We start from the raw sequence: 25,629 nt of genomic DNA, 5'->3' as shown, positions 1-25,629 counted from the left end.
ACAAGTGCTGTATTTGATTGAGTCAATCGAAAGAATCCTAAATCTTCAAGTTTATGGTTGCTGTTAGCATTCTCAATTAATGTTTCTTCAGCCTTGTGCTTTTTCCACATTGTTGTTGACAAGTCTTTTCTATATACTCCAAGAATCTCTTTTCCAGCACCCTCTCTTCACTGAAGAATAGGGCTTGATTAATTTATTTTGGTCTCTTCAAGTTCAGTATTCAAATCTTTGATATCTAAATTACAGACAAGTAATTCTTTATTCTTTCTGGCAGTGTTTTCCATTCTATTTTGAACCATGCGCTTAATATGCTGCTGGCAGCAACTAAGGAAAGACATGTTGCATAAAGACTTAGATTAAATATGTGAAAATATTTGGTAGATTTTTTGTATATGATGTTTATTTCCAAAGGAAGAAAAGAATAAAAATCCGATATACTTTTCTCTTAGCAAAATCTACTGGTATTTATATGTTTTCAAAATTATATTTTTAGTATGCAACAAAGTAAACGTTTATTCTGATAGTTTTATCCTAAAGATATGTTGTTCTCCTGAAAAAACTTACTGCATGAAACTTTTCCCAACGAATCAGTTATCAGTTAAAGAACAATATTTACGCTATTGGTAGCATTTAGTATTCTGGTACTAAAACTCAGATAATGTTTTTGAAAGAAGATAATCAATTGGGTATAAGGTCTATGTTTTAGGCAATGAGACAAAGGCAGATCTATTCTACCTGCATTACATCAGAAAAAATTATTTAATAATCAGTCTCATCTTGTGTTCCAGCAGTCGTCTTTTTTTTCTCTTAGTTTCAGCAGTCATTTTATAATATTTAATGTCCGATGTATAAATTTTTTTTTGGTTTTGACACTAATGACTGTTCAAAGTAATAACAAATAATAAACTTTTTACCTTACTTTAAAGGTCTCTAAATAAATATTTTACATTAAGAAAAAAAACTATTAACATGAGTTGATAGACAATTCTATTCTCCATAACTACATCTAATTTGTTTTTTACAAATATTATTTCACAAAATGTTCAGCCTATTTAATGATTTTTATAATTTTTCTGTACCTCTTTAAGTACACATTACATTCAGAATTTATATACTTTTAACCTTACTACAACGATTTTGAAAATACATACTTTGTACAAAATAATAACGACAGTTGAGATATATTATTAAAGATATATCTTATATATAATTATAGAAAGATATATTATAGTAAAAGTTATAAAGCAAAGTATTCAAGCTGTCTATAACAACTGAATTGGAGAAAGATGTTTAAAGACATATTCACGTGATATATTACCATAAATAGATATTGGTAATTTAAAATCCCACTTTTTACAAGGTTTGTACCATTTCAATATTGTAAATTTTCTTTAAAATACTACTAAAACTCATTTTTTCACCTAATTTTGAAGAGAGATAAAAAAATATTTTTTTATTAAGAGATGACAAGGTAGCAATCTACATTGATAGAGAAAAGTCTTGCAAATCTTGTTATATTTGAACTGTTTAATAGAAATGATTTCCGATTTTTTTCAACCAGCTTAAAAAAAAATCTAATTTTATTAACACATATGCCAAATTGCACTATACGGGAAAAAAAGAGATGGCCCTGGGAGTTCCCTGGGGGGCCGCCCAGGAAGTCACCTAGGGGGAGCTTTTCATTTGTCTCCTTTCCCACTTCCTGCCTGTCATGGATTATTACATAACTTTGCTATCTAACAGATATGAGATTTTATTCATTTACTGATACATCTTTTTGTAGTGACGCGTGTTGAGTTTGTTGTGTGTGCAACTTAGTGAGAAAATAAAAATAAAATGTATTGAAAAAGGATTACAAATGTAATTCTGGAGTATGAGTTCAGGTGGGAAAGAGAATAATAAAGAGAAAGGTAAATATGGAAGACATACAGAGTATTTAGAAAGGCGATTGAATGTTCAACTTCACTTGGGACAGTTGAGGGTGGAAAAGAAATAAAAGTGTTAAGGTAAAAGATGAAAGGAGATATAGAAACACTGTTGATTTCACTCGGGACAATCCAAACAAGTAAAACAGCAAGGCACAGGAAGGTAAGATAGAAGAAGAAAATAAAAATACTGCTGATTTCGCTTGGGACAATCAAGACAGATAAACAGCAAGGTACGAGAAGATAAGTTTAGAGAAGAATTTAAAAGAACACTGTTGATCTCACTCAGGACAATCACACAGTATAAGGGACAGAAAGAGGAAAAAGAGGAAGAGGGTTTTGAACAGAGATATAAGACTTTAATGCAATATATGATTGCTTTCCTATGGGTCAGACAGAAAGCAATTCAGAGACAGTGATTTTAAGAGAGAGATAACTGATAATGTTTATTGTAGTAAAAATAGGTCTCTTATATACCTTTGAGAATTGAAAATAAAATGAAATAAAATATTAAAAAGGAATGTTTTTTTTAGAGATAGTAGATGTGATTTATAGCATGAGAAGAGATAATATGTAAATGCGGGTAGATGTCAATATCAAAATAGAAAGAGTGGGATAATGTTTGTGCTTTTTGGTAGAATGTAGGGGTAAGGTGTTAGAATATAATAGTAATAGTAATAAAAAGGTAATAAAAATGAGATATAAGATGAGAGATGAATAGCAGTAATAGTGGAAGATAAATAGTGTGAGAAAAAGCGAACTGGGAGCTGGAAAAGAAAATGGGAAGATTTATGTAAAAAGGGTAAAGATGCCAAAAGGAGAATATGCGTGGAAGATGAAATGGAAGTGATAATAAAGGTAAGAGTATATGTAAAAATGTTATTATGGAAGAATGTGATAATATGTAGAAGTGATGAACAAGAAAAATAGGAAGTGAAACGATCAGAGAAGAAGGAAATAAATCAGGGTGGGCAAAGCTAGAGAACACACAACACCTGTGTCAGTAGCTTATATGTGTTTTCTTATTGGCACTTATATATGAGAGCTGTATTTTAAGATTTACTTTTATTGAGCCATAGACTTTTGCTTAAGATTATATTTCGAATCATTGGTCACTTAACAAGTAGTGTTCACTTAATTGGTTTTATTTATATATAATTTAGATTCTTTATCTTTTTAATTGAATGGTAAATTTATTTTTAATGGAAATTTCGTTTATAAAATGGTTTTATTGGGTGCTGCAACAGAAGTAAATCTTATAAACATGTTTTATTGGCTGTTGTAACAGAAGTAGATTTTATAAAAGTGTTTTATTAGTTGTTGTAACAGAGATATGTTTTATAAAGAATGTTTTATTAGTTATTATACTAAAAATAGTTAATTATATACAAATTTTACTGGCCAGATATTTTTTTATTTACTACATATTTTATTTATAATTAATATACTATTTTATAGTATCCACTAGGCATAGACTTATAATTTACTGTCACTTTTTACAATTTTTTCATAATTGACTAACTTTTGCGATGGATGCCCAGTTCTTGTGACATCTGGTAAAGTCTATGCTGTGTCTTTTGAGTAAAAGTGCATGCCTGGTGCACATGTAGCTCTTGTCTTCTTGGGATATGAAGCTCCAGCTTGGATTTGGTCCTAGAGCTTGTATGGAATGCATTAGGGCCAATTCATCACAGACAAGATGGGTGCAAGTGTTGAGTGTTGCCTTGTTTTCCTTGCTTAGTTAGACCCCAAGATCTTGGCCCATCATTTTGCATATATGTCTCAGAGTTATGGCCTTTATATTTGGAACTGGTCTTAGAACTGGTCCACCAATATTCTGTATGATTTTATATTAGTTTGTATGTTTTATATTATTTTATGATTTCTTACATCATGGACTGGAGTTGGCTCTAGATTTGTTTGGCTATTCATGTTTTTGTGCATATCGGAAATTTCTAGACGTATTTTTTCTTGCTCCTTCTGAAGTTCTTGTTGGCCTTTTTTCAAGGCAAGAAGTAATTCTTGCATATTCTGAAATAGCTGGAAAATTGAATAATCTATATTGCTCATAATTATAAAAAAAAAGTGAGGAATATGGGTTTGATATGAAAAAGGGGGAAAAGAGAAAGGAATGTTTTTTTGTTTTTTTTATTAAATTTATAATCTTTGTGCAAATATATTGGTTTAATGAGAATTATTATTTGTAAAGTAGCTGTAATAACAATATATCATATTTTATCACCCTTTTGGACTTTTGGATGATATTTGCATTATCTATGTCATCATTGTCTTCAAACAATTAAATACAGAGGTTTGTATCCATAACTCAATTCTCTCTATTCTTACTTATCTAAAGTTATCTATTCCACTTTTCTAAAAATATTCTCTATTACAAACCCCCTTCCCTATGAATATCAATCGTGCCATATATGTTACAGCAATAAAACAATTGCTGTGGCATGTTGAAAGCTATGCCTGAGAAAGATGCTGAAAGCTATGATGAATAGCGAAGTATCAGAAGATGACTCCTCTTCTGAGTCAAGCCAGTTTATGTTACCAGCAATTCCTAGCTTGATGCTTGAGTGAGTTTAAGAAAATAGAAAATAAAAAAAGATGGACTATGTATTAACAATATTGATGTTTTAAACAAACAGAGAGAACACAAACATAATTCGCAATGAAATCAGTGACATTAGCAACAACACTGACCTTGATGAGCCCATGGTAAGATATACATGTATATACAAGTCCATAATACTAACTGCTCTTTTCTTAACTAAAGTACAATATTGAATATGAGAGCAACATGGGAGAATCAGCTGACATGGATGGAACCGAAAGTGTCACCTCTCCTTTGGTTTTTGATTTCAGCCAACCTTCTCCTGTTCCAAGCAACAATGATGCAAAGAACCTGGAGTTTATTAGAATCATCAATGACTTTGGCATTTCTCATCAAGCCCACAAGAAGCTTGCTGCGGATCTCAACAGCATTCTAGGGATGTCAACTGAGATAACATACAGAGTGTATATACCATACCTGAGCAAGGAGCTCTTGAAGCATTTCTCTGGTGTAGAGAAAACAGTGTATAACGTCTGCCAAAGCAGATGTATGATGTTTAATGAGGCAGAGGAGGTCGCTTGCAAACATTGTGGTGAAGCTCGCTACAAAAGCGACAAAACAGATAAGGATGGTATGGCCATTGCTGGGAAAACTATGGTTCAGATTTCTTTGGCCAGGAAAATTGCCCTTTCTTTGGCCAACAGTGGTACCAGACACAAGATGTTATACCGTCACAATCATGAGCAAAAGGCAGATGGTAGCAAGGCAGACATTTTTGACGGGCACGCATACCAGTCAATCAAACATCTTTTATCTAGTGAAAACAATGTTGCAATTTCTTTGTCTGTCAATGGATTTGTGCCCCATAACGTCCCCGGTTCGATTACTATTCTGCACGCCATAGTTCTTAATCTTCCTCCAATGGTCCGTTATGAGAAAAGCCGGATGTTGCAAATTGCAATGATTTCAGATCCTTCCATACCACTTGACTTTTGGTCATTTTTGAAGCCAATCTTGGCAGACCTCAAGATACTTTAGGAAGAAGGAATGGTTGTCATAACCCAAACTCTTATCATCCGCGCAAACGTCCATGTCCTTGTGGTAACTGGTGATATTCTAGCAGTGGCGAAACTGGCATGTCACACTGGCCATATGAGCAAAAGTGGTTGTTGAATCTGTAATGTTGTGGGCCAAACTCCTGGCTATGGCCAATATTTTAGATCTTTGCCAGACACCACTATGCGCACTTTGGAAAGCTTCCAAAACTTTGAACCAGCAAATTTGTCTAGCAAGGGTCTTGTAGGACAATCTCCTCTTTCTTCACTGACATCATTCACGGGCCTGCTCTTTTTTACCCTTGACAAGATGCATGGCCTTTGCCATGGAATAGGCAAACAGGTCTGGGAACTTATTGGTGGAAAGTATGGAATTAAACACTCTTTGTTTCTTCCTGCCAATGTACTTAACAAAATCGGGGTGGAAATGGCAGCAACAAGAAAAACAGCTCTAACAGCATTTCATGGCTCTTGGAGAAACGTATCCAAGTACAGTGGATACTTCAAGGCTGTAAATTGGGTCAACTTCCTTCTCTTCATTGTCCCTACACTGGTGGCTGAGTGTGTAAGAGATACAACTGCCAGAAAAGCATTGCTTGGACTTGTGCAAGCTTATAACTTACTCATGAGCTGGGAGTTATCAGCAGAGGAACAAACCTCTATAAAAAGATATGTTTAGTAAGATTCAGTGTTTTTTTTTCTTGCCACTTATAATTTTCTTCTAGAAAATTACAATCATGGAACATGTATCTTGAAGACCTTTATCAAAATGATAAAATAGAGATAACGGTCCTTACCATCAACCAGCACCTTCTACAACATTACCCCAATATGATCAGTGCCTTTGGTCCTCCACGCTCATACAGCACAAGATCAGTAGAGCGTGCTATTGGCAAGTACTCTTGCGCCATCAAAAGCAATTCAGCAATTGGCATAAATGCTGGAAACATAATGGTCTGGCTGGCTCATACACGGCGATTGTTGACTGATTCTGAAGGAGGCAAACAGAGAGGTATTGTATTACAGTATGAGGATATGTCTGCTGGTTGGCCGATTACTAGCAAGGGCGAGTGTGCTAGTGCACATTCTGATATTAAGTTCTGGGGACCTTTAGAATATAAAACAATTGTTGACAGTTTCGAAGACATTTCTTGTCTTCCAATTCTTATTCGAGACTTTTATAGATCAAAGGGGGTGGAATGCGGGACGATTGAACCAGCTATAATAACTAGCCGCAAAGCTTTTATTAATGGCTGTGTGATTGACTCCTCATTTTCCCAAAAAACATTAAGAGAGGCACATCACGTTTGTCTTCAGGTGCAAGTCGATCTGTTCACAAATGTATGTTGCCGATACACTCCTGTGGCAAAAGACTTCTTTGGAAAAGTAATTCTTTTCTTCGAACATGAGAATTCTGGTAAAAGGTGGCCCCTTGTTTTGGTGCTGATATATAGCACTGTATTATACAATGACATTCTGGTGGTAGTAAATGGTCAGCTCAAACCAAAGGTAGTCCACCTGGCAGACGTCAAGGAGTTGGTTGGTCTTGTGGTGTCAGATGCAACGGGCAGTATAACAATAACAACAACAACAACAACAACAAAATATATAGTGTGACCAGAACTTAACCGTGGCCCAAAATTAAATCTTGGTCAATATAGACCTATAATTTGTTTTTTTTTATTGTAATACATTTTTTTTCCAAATTGTCTTAACAAATTTCATCTTTGCAGCAGAGAGTTTAGATATTTTCCTTGTCTTTTACTTCTGACTTTTAATAGTCCTCGATTTCAATCTATACATGATAAAAATGTAAAGTCTGTAGTTAAAATGTACTTTTGTCTACTCTGAAATCTAATTCTGGGTAGTCAATTTGCTTTTTATCAGCTATTTCAAAAAACAGAGATTTTCTTATTTCATTCTGCATTTTTGGCTATTTTTTAATTATTATAAGCCAAAAATGAAGTCACAAATACAAAAAACGTTCCTTTTTTCCCGTAGTAAATATATGTATATTATTTAGTAACTTTATAGCTTAAACTGTTACTATATATCATAAAAAGTAGTACTTCTTCCTTCCATACTTCTCTATATTCAGCTTGTATTATTTTAATCAATAAAAACTATAAAATTCCAATATAAAACCATGTATTTGTTGAACCAATTATAAGAATAGAGATATCTAAAAAAATGTATAGACTTGTTATATTTAGAATATTTTATTGGATTAGATGCAAAAATAATTGAAATTTTATAAATCATATTTGATATAATCTGAAATCTCATAAATAGTATTTGCCTAGAAGTAAGGCTTACTGATTAATGTCTGGCATTTTATTGGCCTAGAAGAAAGTTGCAGGTTGTGGGTTTAGTCCAGAGGACTAAACCTACACAGAGAGACCTGAGAATGCTGTGATCATCAATTCATAGCTTTTATTCGAATATTTTTAAGAATGTTTTGCGTATATATAGGATAGATTATTAGTTAAGTTTTAAGATTGATCATCTTTCTTTTGCTTCACCAGTCATAACTGCATACAAAAATCGTTTTTCCCTTTTTCTTATTATGTCTTACAAATTACTTGACTATATTGACTAACTGACTTGCCAGATGGCTGAGCAGCAACTTGAGATTGTCAGTCTAAAAGCTTTATCAACAGATACTACCATGACTACTGGCTTGGATCTGCACAGTCTCCCTGTGTGACCATCTTATGAGTGGCAGCCTTCTGCGGATCTTCTCACTCGTGTTCCATCTTTGGCGTTAAATCTCTTCAGCCACACTTTGTCTGAGGAGAAAAAGAAAACCTTGGTTGAATGCTATTCTCCAATTGTGAGTGTCCAGTACTCTCCATCCTTCACAATCCCCATGGCACTCCAGAAGTTTTCTGCATTGCAAAAGTTGATGGATGCCTCATTGTCTGCAATTCAGTACTCTTCCATGGCCATTTTCTGTCCTTGCCAATGAGTTTCTCCCTCTAATTCCAGGCACCAAGCGTGCTCAGATTTTTGAAATGATACAAGACCTCCAATTTCTTGCTGAGGTATTCGGGATTGTTTATGGGTTAGTATCTCAATAATGGGAAAAGTAGATACTGTGAGGGTGTTATTTATTAAAGAGACAAAAAAAATATTGTTTATATCTGCTACTATTCAAATCCCTGTAATTCAAATCCCTGTTGTGTAATGGTTGGTTTACACTGTATGAGTGTGTAGTGTACATGTGCCTGGTGTGTAACAGTTCCGGAGATTGTTAACTTGCCAGGTTCATTAGCAAGAAGGAACCAGTGTTTGGTTGTGAGGTCTGTTCTTCACTCAATTGTGGTGTGTATACCACACTTGCTATGCATAAATGCGGCAAATTGAATGCTGCCCAAAACGATCTTGCTTTAAAGGCGGTTAACCCTTTATTTTTGGCACAGACCCCCAACAAAGCCTACACTATGACTCCAGACACCTTCTAGGCTTCTATTACGAGTCAAGCTGCAGCCACCAAGGCTTTACTTTAAGCTTCTGCTTGCCCTTGCTCGTCGTTTTTTTGAGAGGCCCCACCACACAGAGCTGGCAGGCATTCCACAAACAATGGACGCACTCACAATGGGTCATTCCAGTCGTCACATCCCTCAAGGGGTCGCAGGGCATTTCACAAATGGGGGGATTCCACAACGCACAGACATTCCAGAGCAAAAAGCCCCTCTCATCAAACAGTCCTTTCCAACGGGGACCCCACAGTAGGGGGCCGTCTGCAGCAATTTTCAGACGCTCAGTGGCATCTTACAGACAACTAGTGGGTGCACTCCGTAGTCTCTGAAGGTTTCTGTATCCACTTTGCTCAACAACTGCCAATGTCGAGCCACCCTTGTCCTCACATTCCCATGAGCCATGACCAAACTCTTTTGCTTCGCCATGAGATAAGCCAAATTTTGTACAAGCAAGCAATCGAACCGGTTACCTCCCCCTCTCCTGGGTTTTACAGCAATCTATTTGTCATTCCCAAGAAAGACGGAGGTGCCCGTCCAGTTTTCAATCTCAAAGGCCTGAACCAATTCCTGGATGCTTCCAAGTTTAAGATGGAGACTCTTTACGAGGTTGTAAAAATGATGCGTCCCAACAATTTCCTCACTTTAATCAATTTGTCTGATACCTTTCTCCACATTCTTATCCACAAGCATTCTTGTGCATATCTTTGCTTCAGTTGGGAAGGCCATATATTCCAGTTTCGCACCATGCACTTTGGTCTCTCCATCGTTCCTTGGCTGTTCACAAAGATTACCCATCCTGTTCTTCTCTGGGCTTGCTCTCACAGGATTCGGGTCTCTGCCTACCTCAACGATTGGATCCTAATGGCCCCCACAGCAGAACTAGCTCAGGAGTACACTCGTCTTCTTCTTCAGTGCATGACGTCATTGGGATGAATTGTCAATATGAAAAAGTCCCATCTGACTCCAACTCAACAGATCAACCACCTGGGGTATGCGCTGGACACAGTTTTCATGACTGATGTTGTGAATGAGTATTGATTACTGCTGAATCTGAGAGTAAGACTGAAGGATAAAATAATATCCTCAGCTATTCCAGTCAAACGGATCTCCCTTTATGATATTATCTAATACACAGATCATCATACACATAATTGATTATTTATTATTATCACCATGACATGGGATATACAAATACATATACATTATATATATGGCATCATCATATTTTATCTACATATTTCTTTTATTATACAAATACTTAATTGAGAGACTACAACTACAACTATCTAATATTATGAAACATTACCCGAGTATCTGGGTCGGAATACTAAAATATTACCAATAGCATAAATGCTCTTCTTTACCAAAACTCTTGGACTGATCTGACTGGAGAAGTATCATATCAATTGGTCTTTCCGGATCTTTCCAGAAGAACAATACTCCTGGAAGATGACTCATCGTGATAAAGATTAAGCACACACTGAATTATAAATTAGAAAAACATATAAATATCAGTAGATAGTTCCGTGTAGAAAGACAATCGAATTTTATCATTCTTTACTTTTTTTTGAAATAAACAACCTACACAAGTTCTCACGAATTCTTTCGTCTATATTATATTTTGCTTTATTTTCTCCCCACAACAACTGAAAAGCTTCTTGGCAAGAAGCTGCGCGACCTGCAAAAGTCTATCCATGCCATTCTGCTTGCCACCAGCCACACTTCCCGTATAATCCACAGTGTCACCATGTGTATCTGTGCTGCTGTCATTGCCATGTTCCCTGTCAATCTGTACACTCAGGCGTTAATGTTCTACAAGAACAAGCAGATTAAGGTCTCCCACTACTGGAACAACCCGGTGGCTCTACCACTTCCTTGTTGTGAGGAGCTGACTTGGTGGTTGCACAACCCTGCCAAATGGAATGGTCATTCTCTGCTCCCCCCATCTCCTCAACAGACCTTGTATGTCAATGCCAGTGACACTGGCTGGCGTGCTGCTCTCAACGGCCGTAAGATATGGGGTCATTGGCATGGTGATGAATCTGCCTAATCCATCAACTGGCAAGAACTGAAGGCATTGCATCTCTCCCTCCAAACTTTTGGTCACCTCAGCAATATGGCAGTGCATGTGCGAACACACAACACCACTTCCATGTCTTATGCCAACAAGCAGGGTGAGACCTGTTCATGGCCTCTCTCTTGCCTGGCTACCACGGTTTGGGAACTTTGCTTGGAATGCAATTTAATTATCCAGGCGATCCACATTCCAGGCGTTCTCAACACTCTTGCCGACTTGGCATCGCAGAAAGTTTTCTCCAAGAACATGTGGTGGCTGACTCCCTCTGCCTTCCAACAGATCCAGAGTCATTGGGGTCCTTATACCATCAATCTGTTTGCAGACCGAACCACAGCCCTCCTCTCAAGATATATCTCTTGGCTTCTGGACCCTCAGGCTCTGGCAACGAACGCCATGTCCATCCCTTGAACAGGTCTACAGAACATGTATCTCAATCCTCCATGGAACCTCATCCTCTCTTGTCTCTGCAAGTTGCATCTCAAACGTCTTCAAGTCATGATAGTGGTGCCTCATTGGTCATCCACCCTTTGGTTTCCTCTCCTGTTCTCCATGGCTCTCCAACCTCCTCTCCTCCTCCACGGTCAACCAGTGATTCCGTTCACACACACCCCTTGGTCATTAACCAACCACAAGTGGAGGCTGTCCATGTGGCGGGTCTCAGGCGACGTTGTGAAGACAGGGGGTATACTGAGGAGGCCTCTTTGGCATTAGTCTCTCCTTTGCTGATGGACTCTTCCACCAACCGGGTGTACAAGAAAGAACAATCATTGTTTGTGGTTTGGGCGACTCAAAATGATGTGTCCCTCACTGAGTTCTCCTCTCAAGACCTGATAAACTTCATTACCTCAGCCACCGTGTCTAACTACAGTGTGAATACCTTCCAGCTCTTTCTATCAGCCATCATGTGGTTCCATGTCAATCCCTCCTCCATGCACACTGGAGATCTTGCACTACTTTTCTCCTCTCTGCACTGTTCCACTCCGCCGATCCCTCTATCTCATCCACACGTCAATCTCTCTCCCACCTTTGTGATCCTTGCACACATCCCTTCCTCTCCCACCACTTCTCTCAGCAAGTTACGAGAAAACGGCCTTTCTCCTGGCATTTACCGCCTTCCTCAGACCCTCTGACTTAGCCCAAATTGATCTCACTCAATCCTACGCCTTTGATAAGATTCTGTGCTTGGTGATTCCGATCCCCAAGGAGAATTGTAGTGGTCACCACATCGTCAAGTCCCTTACCATTCATGCTCATTCATCCTGTCCTTCCTTATGCCCCATTTTGGCCTTCCACACTTTCCATGATTAGCCTCTGTCTGCTCTCCAATCTCCTTCCACTCTTTTTCTAAATTCCAAAAACCCAAGCCGCCCAATTCAAACCAGCACTATTTCCAGCTGCTTGTTCTGTTTTGTTTACTTGTCCACCTCTGTTTGCCCCACGCCTTCTCTCTGGTCAATTGTCTTAGATCTCACTCTTTGCCGTGATGTTCCTCTTGAAGATGTAGTCACCATGGGAAACTGGTCCTCTTTGGCAATGTTTGAACAGCACTACCACTGTATGCGTGCTCCTCAGACAAATATCTCTTTGTTTATGCTTCCAATCTCAGTGAAATGATTATGATGGATGCTGTCTTGCTGATTGGGAAAACACCTTTTGGCTGTGAGCTGCTCTTATTAATCTGTACCAGCATTCTCAGGTCTCTCTGTGTGTGTGGTCTGAGGGACTAGAATGCATTGTCCCAAGAATTTAATTTGATAACAATGTGGGTTTAGTCCGGAGGACTAAACTCACACAGAGAGATTTGTCTAATTTCCCACCCACCCTTCTTTACCCTTATTATTATTCCTTTTACTTTAATTTTTATTTCTTTATTTCTGGCTTTGCTCTTGTGATGATCGATCTTAAAACTTAATCAATAATATATCCTATATATACTCAAAACATTCTTAAAAATATTCGAATAAAAGCTATGAATTGATGATCACAGCATTCTCAGGTTTCTCTGTGTGTGTTTAGTCTAGAGGACTAAACCCACAACTTGCAACTTTCTTCTAGGCTAATAACATGCCAGACATTAACTAGTAAGCCTTACTTCTGGGCAGATACTATTTATGAGATTTCAGATTATGTCAAATATGATTTATGAAATTTCAATTATTTTTGCATCTAATCCAATCAAATATTCTAAATATAGCAAGTCTATACCTTTTTTTAGATATCTTTATTCTTATAATTGGTTCAACAAATACATGGTTTTATATTGAAATTTTATAGTTGTTATTGATCAAAATAATATAAGTTGAATATAAAGAAGTATGGAAAGAAGAAGTACTAAATTTATGGATATTTAGTAGCAGTTTAAGCTATAAAGTTACTAAATAATATACATATATCTATTTCTATGTTATATTTTTTACATTTTTTATCTTAAAAAAATGACTATTCTCTACATACTATAATATTGATGAAGACATGTATTACTTAATTGATTCCTTTTAACAGAGTATAAACCTGCTTTGAGTTAAAATTGTTATGTCTGATTCTCACTTTTGAGAAACCAGAAGACAGATTCCCTGTGATTCTCTAAATCTACCAAGATCTCTAATGAGTATGCGAGCAATCTTGACAACCAAACTGTACTTGATGCATATATTTTTCTGTCAATTCTTCTCAGATTGCTTTCTTTTATCAACTTTGCTAATTCGTATTTTACTAATACTAGCCTTCATAGTTATTAAGTGTGCTTCTTTTAGAGACTTTTAATAATTTCAGACCTTGTGAAAAAAAAGAAATAAAGAGAAATAAGAAAAAAACTTTACAGAATAAAAAAAAATATTGCATTAAAAGGCAATCATGATCATTTCTTTTTAGTGGCAAAGACTTCTTAAAGTTCAGATTAAAAATATAAGTAATCTTGTAGGCCATGTTTGTCTCTTTACTCAACCTTGTAATCTGTAAGCAGTTTAGCGTACAATACTCACCTAAAATGGCTTTCTGAATTAAAAATCTAAAAAATATATTTGAATTAAATCTCAAAAAATAAAAAAGAGTTTAAAATGCCCTATATTTGGTAGGATTGTAGGAGTTTAACCGAAGTTGCAGGTTTTTTATTAAATGTTGCCTTTTTTTAGAATTTATGGCAACTTTTTTCTACAGTGTTATTATATATAGATTATACTGGCTAAATATCATTTTATTCACTATGGACTTTATTGATAGTTGATTTTTTATTCTATGATATCTACCAGACGTAGATACTGGAAAAATAAAGAGAATTAACATATTGTCTAGGTAGTTGGATCATAGTGGATATGTCAGGATTTTTTTTCATCTCAGCAGTTTTTTTTATCAAGTTGGGGGTGTAGTTTTGATGTATTCTATTGGCTTAAATAAAAATAAAATAAAAAAATAAAAAATACGTTTTGGTTTACTATAAAACCGTATCAAATGAAATATTTGTAGCACTCTTATTTCCTTTTTTATTTTATAATTCAAAATATATTTGATATACAAATCTCTATTAATACTTCTTGTAATGCCTGGGATGTAAATCGGTTTTCATATTGCTTTGGGACTTGATGAAATCATTTTAGTCTTTTGTTTTAAACACACCTTTTTTTTTTTTTAAGATTATTTTTTTACTTTTTTATTTGTTTTTTGGTATTTCCCTCTTTTCTCTCTCTTTTCATTTCTTGTTATATTTGCAAATTTTTCTGGTAAGATTGTTTTTGGTTCAAAATACTTTTTTACAAAGAACAAAAGAATTAACTTTTTTGTCTGTCATAGGTATTCTCTCTGTTTCTCTCTCTTCACTCTTCACACTCGCAAGGTTTTATGGTAAGGCACTTTCTTTGTTTTAAAAGAAATATATACTTCTTTATATATAACTAAAAAATAACAATATATTTTAATGTCATAGAAACTCACTCTTCATCTCATTCTGATGCGCCATCTTCACAACAGTGATCCGGATTAGCCAGGGTTAGTAAATATACTTTATGCCATCATTCCATACAATCATTCTGACTTTTTTCTTTCTTTAATATAGGTAACATCGCCAAAAATACTCTCTACAATCAAACACAAATATTGACACAGTAATATTTTATTTTATTTTAATCTATTTCTTTTTAATATAGTCAAAGCTTGGTATATTGATATTCAATATAGTGATAATCGCAATATAGTGATAATTTTTTGGAAAATTTGGGCCCGTGCCTGCTTATTATCACTATTTTTTGATATAGTGATAGTGATAAAATTTGAATCCACCAGTATCACTATATCGAGCTCTGAGTTTATTTTTGTACTATAAAAAAATAAATGTAATATATATTTTATTTCGCATTTTAAAGCAAGCCCACTTTCTTAGACAAAATACTATAAATCCTATTAGAAAACAGTAGCCACTCACAGCGGCATTAGAAATATCACTAAATAATGCACGGAGTAAGAAAAAAACACACTCGATATAGTGATAGTGATAAAATTTCTGTCCACCATCCATATCACTATATCAAGCTTTGACTGTATTTATCTAACTGAATATAATTTCTATTATAGATGAACATCCCTCTTACAAATGTGCCATTCCTCAAAAACTTCAATCCCATGCTACCGTCATTGTCATGGTAAGCCTTTTATTTACTTCTATACATACAATAATATTATTTATACTGTATATTAATATATATTCTCTACTATAGACGATACTACCACTTTACAGATAATATCTTGGTCTGCAAAGACATCCTTTGCCTTTGGTATGTAAATCAATTATTCTATCATGCAATTCACAAAAATTAATTCTTTCCCATCGTTTTATAGTCAAAGAAATCATAATCTCGTGATTTACTATAAATGTTTTATTTCTTTGCCCATTTGTACTTGGTACTTCCAATGTAAGAGCATCTCCAGCAGTATCTAAACCCAAATACTAAATATCCAAATTAGGATTTCCCGCACTAGTACAAATAAAGCAATTTAGTATGAAGAATATCAAGGTCACTCCAGCAATTTCTTAACACAGATTCTAAAGAGCTGATGATTTTGGTGAGGTTTTTCCTAAAGGCTGAGATTTAAAATCGAAAATTCAAAGTCACAATATAAAAAATAGAAATTTAGTAAATGATAGAATCTAAACAAATTCTGAGAAAACCTACAGAAGTTTAGATTTTGATTCAAAAAGTTTAGATCTAAATTCCAGATTTAGATATTTAGATTTTTGTTTAGAAACTGCTGGAGACGTTTTTTTGAGAAATCTAAACACCAGTTTCCTAATTTGAATATTTAGTATTTGGGTTTAGATACTGCTGGAGATGCTCTAAGTATTAATTAGTGTATAAAATTTGCAGTATAAAACACGCACGCACTCCCATCACTAATGTTTTATCTATTCTCAAAGAGTACTGCTCTTACCCCTAAAAAAGATAACAAGCATCTCATTTTCTTCAGGTATTTGTTTTTTGTAGAAAATTTTTTATCCCAAATATAACAAGCTGGCCGAGCAAGAAGTAGCTGAGAATGTAGAATAACTTTATTAGATTTGAAGTCTAGAAACATTCTATTCTTTCCAATGAAAATAAAAGCATAAACCATTACCAACCTAATAAGAACAGGAAACCAAATAAATAAAGAACATATTACTGGTTCATAATTTTAAAGAACTGTCAGTATAGGTAGTCAGTAAAGGTGATCAGTAAAGGTAAGGTGTAGTACAGATAAACCATTGGAGCAATATACATGATGTAATCCGTCTTTGACCTTTCCTGTTCTGTGTCAAGAATACCAAGATAAATCTGTAGTTTTAAATATTTTTATTTATTTATTAAGCATAACAAGTATATCAAAAGTGCTACCAAACCTTACTTGCGGAACCCCCCCCCCCATCTACATATACTGTAGTGTTTGTAAGTCTCACACATACAGTGCTAGATGACCTTAAAACCTAGTGGAAAAAAATATCAACTATGATATATCACGTTATTCCAGTACCATTTGCCCATATATACACATCAGTATTTTCCTACTTTTTTCCAGTGAGACTTACAATCTACTGTTGTTTTTTATGGTTTTTTTATAATTGGTTGACTTTTGCAACAGATGTCTAGTTTTTGTGGCATCTGGTAAAGTCTATACTATTGTTTCTAAGTAGACAGACATGTCTGGTACATGCTCAGTTCTTGTTCTCTTAAGAAATTCCACTCCAGTTTGGATATTGTCTTAGGGCTTGCACAGAAGGAAGAGTGACCAGTTCATTGCAGACAAGGCCTGTACAAGTGTGAAGGATTGCCTTGTTTTCTTTATCTAGCTCAACTCCAAGATTGTGGCTCATCATTCTGTAGATATATACCAAAGTTATATCTTTGATATTTGGTATTGTTCTTGGAATTGCTCTATCAAGATCCTGTATTATGTTCTATTAGCCTGTATACTTTACTTCTTTTTATTATATCTTATGGTATGTACTATTGTTGGCTTTAGACTTTCTTGGCCATTTATATCTTTACAAACATTGACGATCTCCTATCTAAGCAATGCTTGTTTTTTCTGGAGTGCATCTTGTCTAATCTGAAGTTCTTCCTGGCCTTTTTGCAAAGAAAAAAGTGTTTCTTGCATACTCTGAAGTATCTGGAGAATTGTATAATCTGTATTATTTATTCTTTTAAAAAAATTAGAAATATGGGTTTGCTATAAAAAAAAAGAAAAAAAGAGAATTTTTTTTTTTCTAATTACTATAGTATATTTTCTCAATAATTGCAAATTTCAAGATTTGTGTCAATTTTTTATTTCAAATGCTAATATATGAAAATTTCATTTAATGTCTGCCAGTCTTTTAAAAAATCCTAAATATTAAACTTTATGCAGCCACAACTTCATATATTCTAAAATAAGTATCATATGTCGGGATTGGAAGTTGCCTTTGAAGTGGCTGGAAGATATCACAAGAGTAGTTTTTCAGAAGAATAAAGATAATGTTTTATTTCGATAAAGCAATTTGTATTTATACTATCTTAAAGGGATTTTGCTAGAAGTTACCAGATATTGGAAACTTCCAGCAAAGTGTAGTATTTCTGAGAAGGATTGAATTGGATTGGCCAGATTAGGATTCAGATTCTAGGAACGACATGCTCATGACATCCGGGGGGTTAAGAAGAGGAAATGTCCTCATTTCGAAATGAGTATTTCTTCAACCGTTCCAAGTGGATATTTGTGTGCTTCTTATTGGAGACAGGATCTAAGAGATCAAAACGATCAGCGCCAATAGATCTGACCACTAGAAAAGGGCCACACATCGAAGGAGACAGTTTTGCTGAGCGGCCGGCAGCAGCATTCGATAGTACGGGAAACTTAACAAGAACTTGATCGCCAATGATGAAGTTAGGTGCTGTATGATGTTGATTATAGGTGATGGCATTTCCTGCTTTTGAACGAAGATTTTCTAGCTGAATGAGGCTGTGCGCACGAGAAAGCATTTCCTTGATAGAAGAGTGATAGCCGACAAGAGAGACAGGTTTGACACCAAGGTCAGGTTGTGCTAGGACACGGGCTTCACAACCAAAGACAGCTGAGAAAGGAGAGAGCTTCGTTGGATCGTGAGGACTAGAGTTGTAGGCTAGTTGGAATTCATTCAAGTGTTCATCCCATGTAGTGATGTTTGTCTGTGGGTCCATGAAAGCAATGATCATATTTCGGAGGGTAGCCATGAATCGTTTGGCCAGACCATTTGCTTGGGGGTGATAAGCTGGAGCAAACTTCTGCTGAATTCCCAGTTGGGCGGCCATGTCTTTGATGAGTGTACTAGAGTATGGTTGACCATTATCACTGAGAATAGAGCGCACGATACCATGGGTGGCGAAAACTTTGTTGAGGCAGGCAGTGACCCATTTACCAGAATTCTCAGGTACAGCATTGAGGATCACAAATCGGGAGAAAAGGTCTTGAATAACGATGATATACCTGTTGCCTGATAGTGAGGTCGGAAGAGGTCCATACGTATCAATTGCAACTGAGTCGAAGGGATGTACTGCTGGATTTGAGTGTTGGAGGTTGGTATGACTGAGGGTTGTATTAGATCCTTTAATTTGCTGGCACGTATCGCAGTGAGCAACCTTGTATTTCACCCACTTGTGTAGACTGGGAGCGTAGAAAAATCGAGTGAACCTTTGGAGAGTGCGACTAACACCAAGAAGTCCTGAAGTAGAATTAGCATGGAGGAGGTGGAACATTTCCTCCCACATCGACTGTCGTAGGACTGGTCGGGGGCCAAAGAAAAGGACACTGGACGAGACGGTATAGCCTGCGGGAAGTGAGGAAGCACGATGAAGTTCTTGACAGTATGGATCGGTGGCTTGGGAACAAGCGATATCAGGAGCAGTAATCGTGCAAATGAGAGATCTAGAGGAATCATACGTGACGGGGTGTTGACTAAGCGCATCGGGACCGGCATTCTGACAACCCGGGTGGTAAACGATGTCGAAATCCAACTGTTGTAAAGAGAGAGCCCACTGAGCAAGACGACCGCGAAGATCAGAGGACTTGGAGTTACGCAGGAACTGAAGAGCATGATGATCAGTGATGACAGTAAACTTGGTACCGGTTAAGTAGTGTGCGAATTTCTTGATTCCCCAGACAATAGCAAGCGCCTCAACCTCGGAAACACCATAGTTACGTTCTGCGGGGGAGAGAGAATGAGACGCATATGCAACAGCATACACACGATTGTTGCGAGGGTCCCGTTGTCCTAGAATAACGCCAATACCAGCCGTGCAAGCGACATCCGTATGTAGTTCAAAGGGCCGAGAGAAATCAGGGAAGCGTAGGACCGGAGCAGACGTCAAAGCAGTTTTAAGGGTTTCGTAAGATCTCTGATGGGCTGACGTCCAGGACCAGTCAGCGTCCTTTTTAAGCAAATCATTCAATGGAGCAGCTATTGCAGAGAAATTGCTGATAAAACAACGGTAGTAGCCAGCAAGGCCAAGGAATGAGCAAACGTTGTCAGCGGACAGGGGAACTGGAAATTTGGAAACGGCAAGGATTTTCTCAGGATCTGTGTGTAAACCATCGGGTGAAAGAACATAACCAAGGAAAGAAATGCGATCACTGCCAAAGGAGCATTTCTTAAGTTTGACTTTGAGGAAAGCAGTACGCAAGCAATCGAAGATTTCTCGAAGATCTTTAAGATGTTAGTCAAACAAAGGGCTGAAACAGATGATGTTGTCCAAATATACCAGGCAAGTTTGCCACTTGAGGCCAGCCAATACAGAGTCCATGAGACGTTGCATAGTAGCAGGGGCAGAACAGAGACCGAAGGGCATGTGGACGAATTCAAACAATCCTCATTGACAGACAAAAGCAGATTTGGGTTTACTTTCGTCATCAAGTTCAATCTGCCAGTAGGAAGATGTAAAATCCATAGTTGAAAAGTAATGGGCTGAACCAAGACTATGTAGGGCATCATCAATGTGTGTGAGTGGATAAACGTCTTTAGTGGTTATGCCATTGAGTTGCCGGTAATCGACACAGAACCGAATGGAGCCATCAGGCTTAGGGACTAGCACCACCGGAGAGGACCAAGGAGAGCGACTAGGACGAATAACACCTTGCTATAGCATTTCATCAATGAGACCATTAATCGTATTATTTTCTACCAAGGAAGCCCAATGGGGAGAAGACGAAACAGGGTGTTCATCCTTTGTGTCAATATGGTGCTGCACCAAGTGCGTAGTGGAGTTGGGTTTGTTGTCGAAGCAATTGGAGAATTCAGAGAGCAGGTTGCTGATGGAACTAGCTTGTTTAGCATCAAGGCAGGCACCTAGCACTGTACTGAAATCCAAAGAAGCAGAGGGAGCAGATGAGACTGTAGATGCTTCCAAAGAAGCGATTTGGGCAGTGGATGATGACTGAACCAAACTAGTCAGAGGAATAATAGGCGTAGACGAAGGTAAGTAGTGTGTAAAAGCAATGACATCATTTTTGTTGAAGTTGTGTGAGTTCATGTCTAAGTTAGCTATTTTAATTGAAGCGAGACCCGATTCATCAAAGCAAACCACCCCAGCAGCAACAGAGACAAGTGTTTTGGCAACCACGTTTGAGGGAGTAGAGACCATGCAGATCGAATTGGCTGGACCAGTTATTTCTGCATAACAGTGACTATGACTGGGAAGTGTCAGGGTATTCTTGAGTCGGCATGGGGTAGCTGGTGCGATTGTAGAAGACATACTTGTGTTGGACGTTTTATCAGGAGATCGGGTACCAGGAGAGAACTTAACCTTGCTGGTGCAGGCGTCAATTACAGCTCGGTTTTCCTGAAGAGCATTGTAACCAAAGATAACAGGATGAGAGAGAGAGTTGACAATATGACAATGCACAGCCAGGACAAGACTACCAAAACAAATGTTAATCATAACGGATCCCCAGGTTGAGACTGATGTATTGGCAGCAGTGGAAAACACAAGGGTCTTGAGATCATCAGCCTGGAGTCCCAGTTTCTTGGCTAGGTCTGTGCGAATAGCTGAGATGTTTGCCCCTGTGTCGATTAGACAAGCGGTAGTAACGCCATTAATGGTGCAGCTAAGTTGAGGACTCGAGATTCTTGACAAGGAAGACTTGTTCAAGAGAGAGGGGGCTGGACTGGCTGAGGCCGACATGTTACTAATGTTTGCCTTGAAGGATTTGTATAGAGCGTCTTGAACCATGGGAACCACGCAGTAGTTGACTTCCGGACGAGGTGCAGCTGTCGAATCAGTAGGGACAGCAGGCAGTGGGGACCTGAAGGAGGACCAGTTATTGGACGGAGGAGCCAGGGTAACTGAATCGTCACGAGGAGCGATATCTTGAATAGTATTAACCTGGTTTGATCTACTAGGTCTCTTCCGGCAACACTTGGATAGGTGGCCTTCTTCGTTGCAATGGCCACAGAGAGGAACGCCAGGTCGCACCCATTGGTTGAACTTGCTTCTCGAGGAATTGTTGCAGGACGTGTTTCTATTGAAGGAAGTAGGCTTATACTGGAAAGCGTCGATTTCCATAGGGGCAGGACTGGAGCCACTAGCTGTGAAGGCGCCCTGATGAGAGAAGGCGTCGGCCGGAACGTTGGAATATAAATAAGCTTCTGCGAGGCAAAGGTCAGCATTCAGAACTTCGTCCATGGTGATAGCCTTGTCCGCCACGTCCCTCCAGGTAGAGGAAGTAGTAATTTGGGCAATGATTTTATCCATGAGACGAGGGTTCATGACACCGAGGTATATCGAACATAAAACCTCCGCCGGAATTGTAGTCCCTTCAGGGAGATCCTGAACGATCGACTGGAAGACAGCCTTGAACTGTCTCGACGGTAGGTTCCCTTGGTGAAGCGATTCGAGTCGTTTACGACAGGTCAGTTTCTGTTGAGTGAGAGGGATGCCAAAAGTGTCAATCAGTGCACGTTTCGTCTTATCCCAGGTGTCGAGATCTGAATTCGACAGGACCCACTGTGCCATATTTACGGGTAAGTATGAAGGTAGCTGATCTATCTTCATTTGGGTATCCAAACTAAGTCGATCGGCTTTGGCTTCAAATAACCGCAGCCAGAGTTCAATATTTTGGGACGGATCATAATTATATATCAGGCGCATTGACTGTAGGGCAGAGTAGCAGTTTTGAACGACGATATCGTTCAAGGCTTCAATTATCTTAACATTGATTTCAGAAGACTTGGACATGGCAGGCAATTATTAACAAAATGATTAACAGAAGTAAGAGATCGCAGGAAGTAGTAGCACAGGAATTGCAGGAATTAGTTGCACAGGAATTGCAGGAAGTAGTGGTTTTGGGATCTTTCAGGGGGTTTTTAAGCAAAGCTTCTCCACCATAAAATAAGTGTGATATGTCGGGATTGGAAGTTGCCTTTGAAGTGGCTGGAAGATATCACAAGAGTAGTTTTTCAGAAGAATAAAGATAATGTTTTATTTTGATGAAGCAATTTGTATTTATACTATCTTAAAGGGATTTTGCTAGAAGTTGCCAGGTATTGGAAACTTCCAGCAAAGTGTAGTATTTCTGAGAAGGATTGAATTGGATTGGCCAGATTAGGATTCAGATTCTAGGAACGACATGCTTATGACAATTCATAACAAAAGATCTTTTAAATACCAAGTAATATATAGTATTACTATTTTAGGGGATCAATTCTTGTTGTTATATTTAGGTTTAATTTTAGAGAAGAAATAAAGAAACAAAGTGAGACTTTGTGTAGTAGTTTTATTGAGAGAAAAAAAAAGAAAGTTGGTATTAGTTACACCACCACAGAAATTAGAAACCAAATATGGTAGTGTATAGTACCCAAGCAATATTATTAGCCTAGATATTTTTTCTTTGTGTAATTTTGTGAATTGAATCTTTTCTTTTCCAAATAAAGGAGAAAAGAAGGTTTGGTTCTACTTCAAACCTTTCTTATCATAATAAAAAGCTGTTCAAGTAAAACAAAACGTTGAATAAGGAAGTTCAGAGATTGTATTGAGCAATAAAAAAATAATTCTATTAAAATTTGGCAAAGGCAATGCTTTTCAGCATATAAAACGACTTTGTCAAAATTTCAAATAAGAAAAAATATACAATTTTTTTTTGTTTCTTATATAATATTAGTAAAGAATGTCTAGCAAAGGCAGCCTTCTAAGGCACGACTCAACCCAATGAAGATATTAATATATACACATATTTTTTTAATAAGCTACAACTGTAATTTCAATTATTTGCTATTAGAACATATCACTTTAACTTATAAAAATAAGTCAAACCGAGAGAGAATGACTTAGCATTTTTTTTAAAGACATTTCTGCGAGTTTCACCATTGGTATTAAAAGCCAAAAGACCAATGAGAATTTTTTAAATCGATTTTGAATAAGTGTGGGATTACGTCCTTCGCGTTGTTTCTTACTCTACTTTACCAACAAAAGTTTGTTCATTACGTGTGTTTACATCTAATATATTATTTTTGTAGGAAACGTATCTATATATTCTTGTTTTTGAGGTATGCATAATAGAAAAGCAATATTGTACTTTGTGATGCAGTTATTTGCCTTAGGTCTCATTAAATAACATTAGCCTTTTCATCATGTGGTCATAATGAGTTAAGAGGTAATAACTGCACACCTAGTTTACAAAGTAATTGAATACTAACCATCTTTTATTAATTTTCAATTGTAGATATTCAAACTTTTATGAGATGCATCTTGGTAAAGTCAAAGGTAAGCTTTTATTTAACTTATTTTTTAAGCTTGAAATACTCATTCATATTTATATTTTATTAGATTGCTCTTTTATTCCACTATCAAGGTAGCTCTTTGGTGCTTTTGTCTTCAAGAATAATGAGTGATATGAACTCAATGACCCATCCTTTAGCTTAGAATAATTAAATTAATCATATTATATATTTCTGTCTATAAATTATATGAAATAGCTTGGAATTTTTTTTCAACTTTGAAAACAAAAATAAAAATCGCATTATTTGAAACATAATTTATTTTGAACCATTTTTGATATTTTGGAAAACGCATTTTTAAATCCATGATTTATTTCATGGCTCTTCCCGCTAAAGACTCGGACCCCCCTCAGGGGTCCAACTCCACAATAGGTCGACCCAACACTAATCCCATAGCTACCAATCCACTACTACCATCATATGCTCAAACCGCATCCACCAAACCCACTCAGGTCGCATCCATCCTGTTTTCCACCCTCCCTGCCTCGCCCTCTTGTGTTTGGCGCAAAAGCACCACACCCCACTCTATTTTCTTCAACCCCCCAGTCGGCACTCCCCAAGAAGATGCTTTCTGGAACTCACTTCTCAGCTCTGTCCCCGCCAACAAGATTATCGGTGTGTCTTTCCCATCCAAACAATCTACAATGCATAAGATACATCTTACCGACTCTACTACATGTCTGGACATTTGCTCCAAAGGCTTCCTGGTCAACAATGAACAGTTTTTCCCTTCCCAAGGAATACCCACTGGTACCAAAATTCTTCGCCTCTACCTCACAAAACTCCCCTTCCTCCCTTGTCAAGACCTTGAACAGCTCATTAAGGACAACCTTGCCAAGTATGGTATTGTCCGCGAAATTGGCATCCATCTTCGTCGCAGTTGCTTTGATAGCACTGGATACGTCTACATCAAACAACCCCCAACACCCACAACATCACTTCTCCCCTTATCGTACAAGATCCCCACCTCCGACTCCACCCATTTCCTGACTATGTGGACATGCATGGGTTCTCACTGCACGTATTGCTGTGCCATGGGCCATGACATTGAAGCCTGTCCTATCCGCCCCCAAGACTCCTGCAAATGTTTTACCTGCCACGAAACCGGTCACCTTCAAAACACATGTCCACAAACACCTGCTACAGAATCCGGACCATCCAAATGCTCCCGAAAACTACCCAGGACTATTTTGCCCGCCCAAGACCCAAAGACCCACCCACTACCTCCCCCAGCCCCACACCCTGACTCTGCAGCCCAATCTAAGACAGCAAAATCTCTGACATCGTCCC

The 25,629-nt window shown here is 37.3% G+C and overlaps 5 protein-coding genes across 5 annotated transcripts; 3 read left to right on the top strand and 2 right to left on the bottom strand.

Moving 5' to 3' along the window:
* Positions 1 to 3,488: 3,488 nt before the first annotated feature.
* PHYBLDRAFT_144844 (hypothetical protein) lies at positions 3,489 to 3,953 on the bottom strand (the record flags this gene model as incomplete). The annotated part of the gene is made up of 3 exons (XM_018431309.1): positions 3,489 to 3,578; positions 3,673 to 3,762; positions 3,816 to 3,953. The coding sequence occupies 3 exons, from the start codon at positions 3,951 to 3,953 to the stop codon at positions 3,489 to 3,491; spliced, it is 318 nt and encodes a 105-aa protein (XP_018292431.1).
* Positions 3,954 to 4,409: 456 nt separating this feature from the next.
* On the top strand, positions 4,410 to 7,185 carry PHYBLDRAFT_67681 (hypothetical protein; the record flags this gene model as incomplete). The annotated part of the gene is made up of 6 exons (XM_018441836.1): positions 4,410 to 4,507; positions 4,580 to 4,649; positions 4,708 to 5,480; positions 5,742 to 6,218; positions 6,380 to 7,079; positions 7,153 to 7,185. 6 exons carry the CDS (start codon positions 4,410 to 4,412, stop codon positions 7,183 to 7,185), a joined length of 2,151 nt encoding a protein of 716 aa, XP_018292430.1.
* A 966-nt stretch (positions 7,186 to 8,151) lies between these two features.
* PHYBLDRAFT_144841 (hypothetical protein) lies at positions 8,152 to 12,713 on the top strand (the record flags this gene model as incomplete). Its single annotated transcript, XM_018431308.1, has 10 exons — positions 8,152 to 8,243; positions 8,319 to 8,494; positions 8,963 to 9,271; positions 9,345 to 9,631; positions 9,736 to 10,011; positions 10,677 to 11,031; positions 11,089 to 11,196; positions 11,277 to 12,174; positions 12,221 to 12,326; positions 12,408 to 12,713. 10 exons carry the CDS (start codon positions 8,152 to 8,154, stop codon positions 12,711 to 12,713), a joined length of 2,913 nt encoding a protein of 970 aa, XP_018292429.1.
* A 2,547-nt stretch (positions 12,714 to 15,260) lies between these two features.
* Positions 15,261 to 17,436, bottom strand: PHYBLDRAFT_167804 (hypothetical protein; the record flags this gene model as incomplete). The annotated part of the gene is made up of 7 exons (XM_018435726.1): positions 15,261 to 15,408; positions 15,748 to 15,749; positions 15,955 to 16,035; positions 16,518 to 16,704; positions 16,863 to 16,897; positions 17,026 to 17,046; positions 17,350 to 17,436. 7 exons carry the CDS (start codon positions 17,434 to 17,436, stop codon positions 15,261 to 15,263), a joined length of 561 nt encoding a protein of 186 aa, XP_018292428.1.
* Positions 17,437 to 24,656: 7,220 nt separating this feature from the next.
* Positions 24,657 to 25,624, top strand: PHYBLDRAFT_144839 (CCHC-type zinc finger transcription factor; the record flags this gene model as incomplete). The annotated part of the gene is made up of 1 exon (XM_018431307.1): positions 24,657 to 25,624. A coding segment is annotated over one exon (968 nt), but the record flags the coding sequence as incomplete, so codon positions are not given.
* Positions 25,625 to 25,629: the final 5 nt, after the last annotated feature.

The sequence above is a fragment of the Phycomyces blakesleeanus genome, assembly GCF_001638985.1.
Source record: "Phycomyces blakesleeanus NRRL 1555(-) unplaced genomic scaffold PHYBLscaffold_9, whole genome shotgun sequence".
NCBI lineage: Eukaryota > Fungi > Mucoromycota > Mucoromycetes > Mucorales > Phycomycetaceae > Phycomyces > Phycomyces blakesleeanus.
The sequence above is the reverse complement of the archived record's forward strand: the minus strand, read 5'-3'. Positions and strand labels throughout refer to the sequence as shown.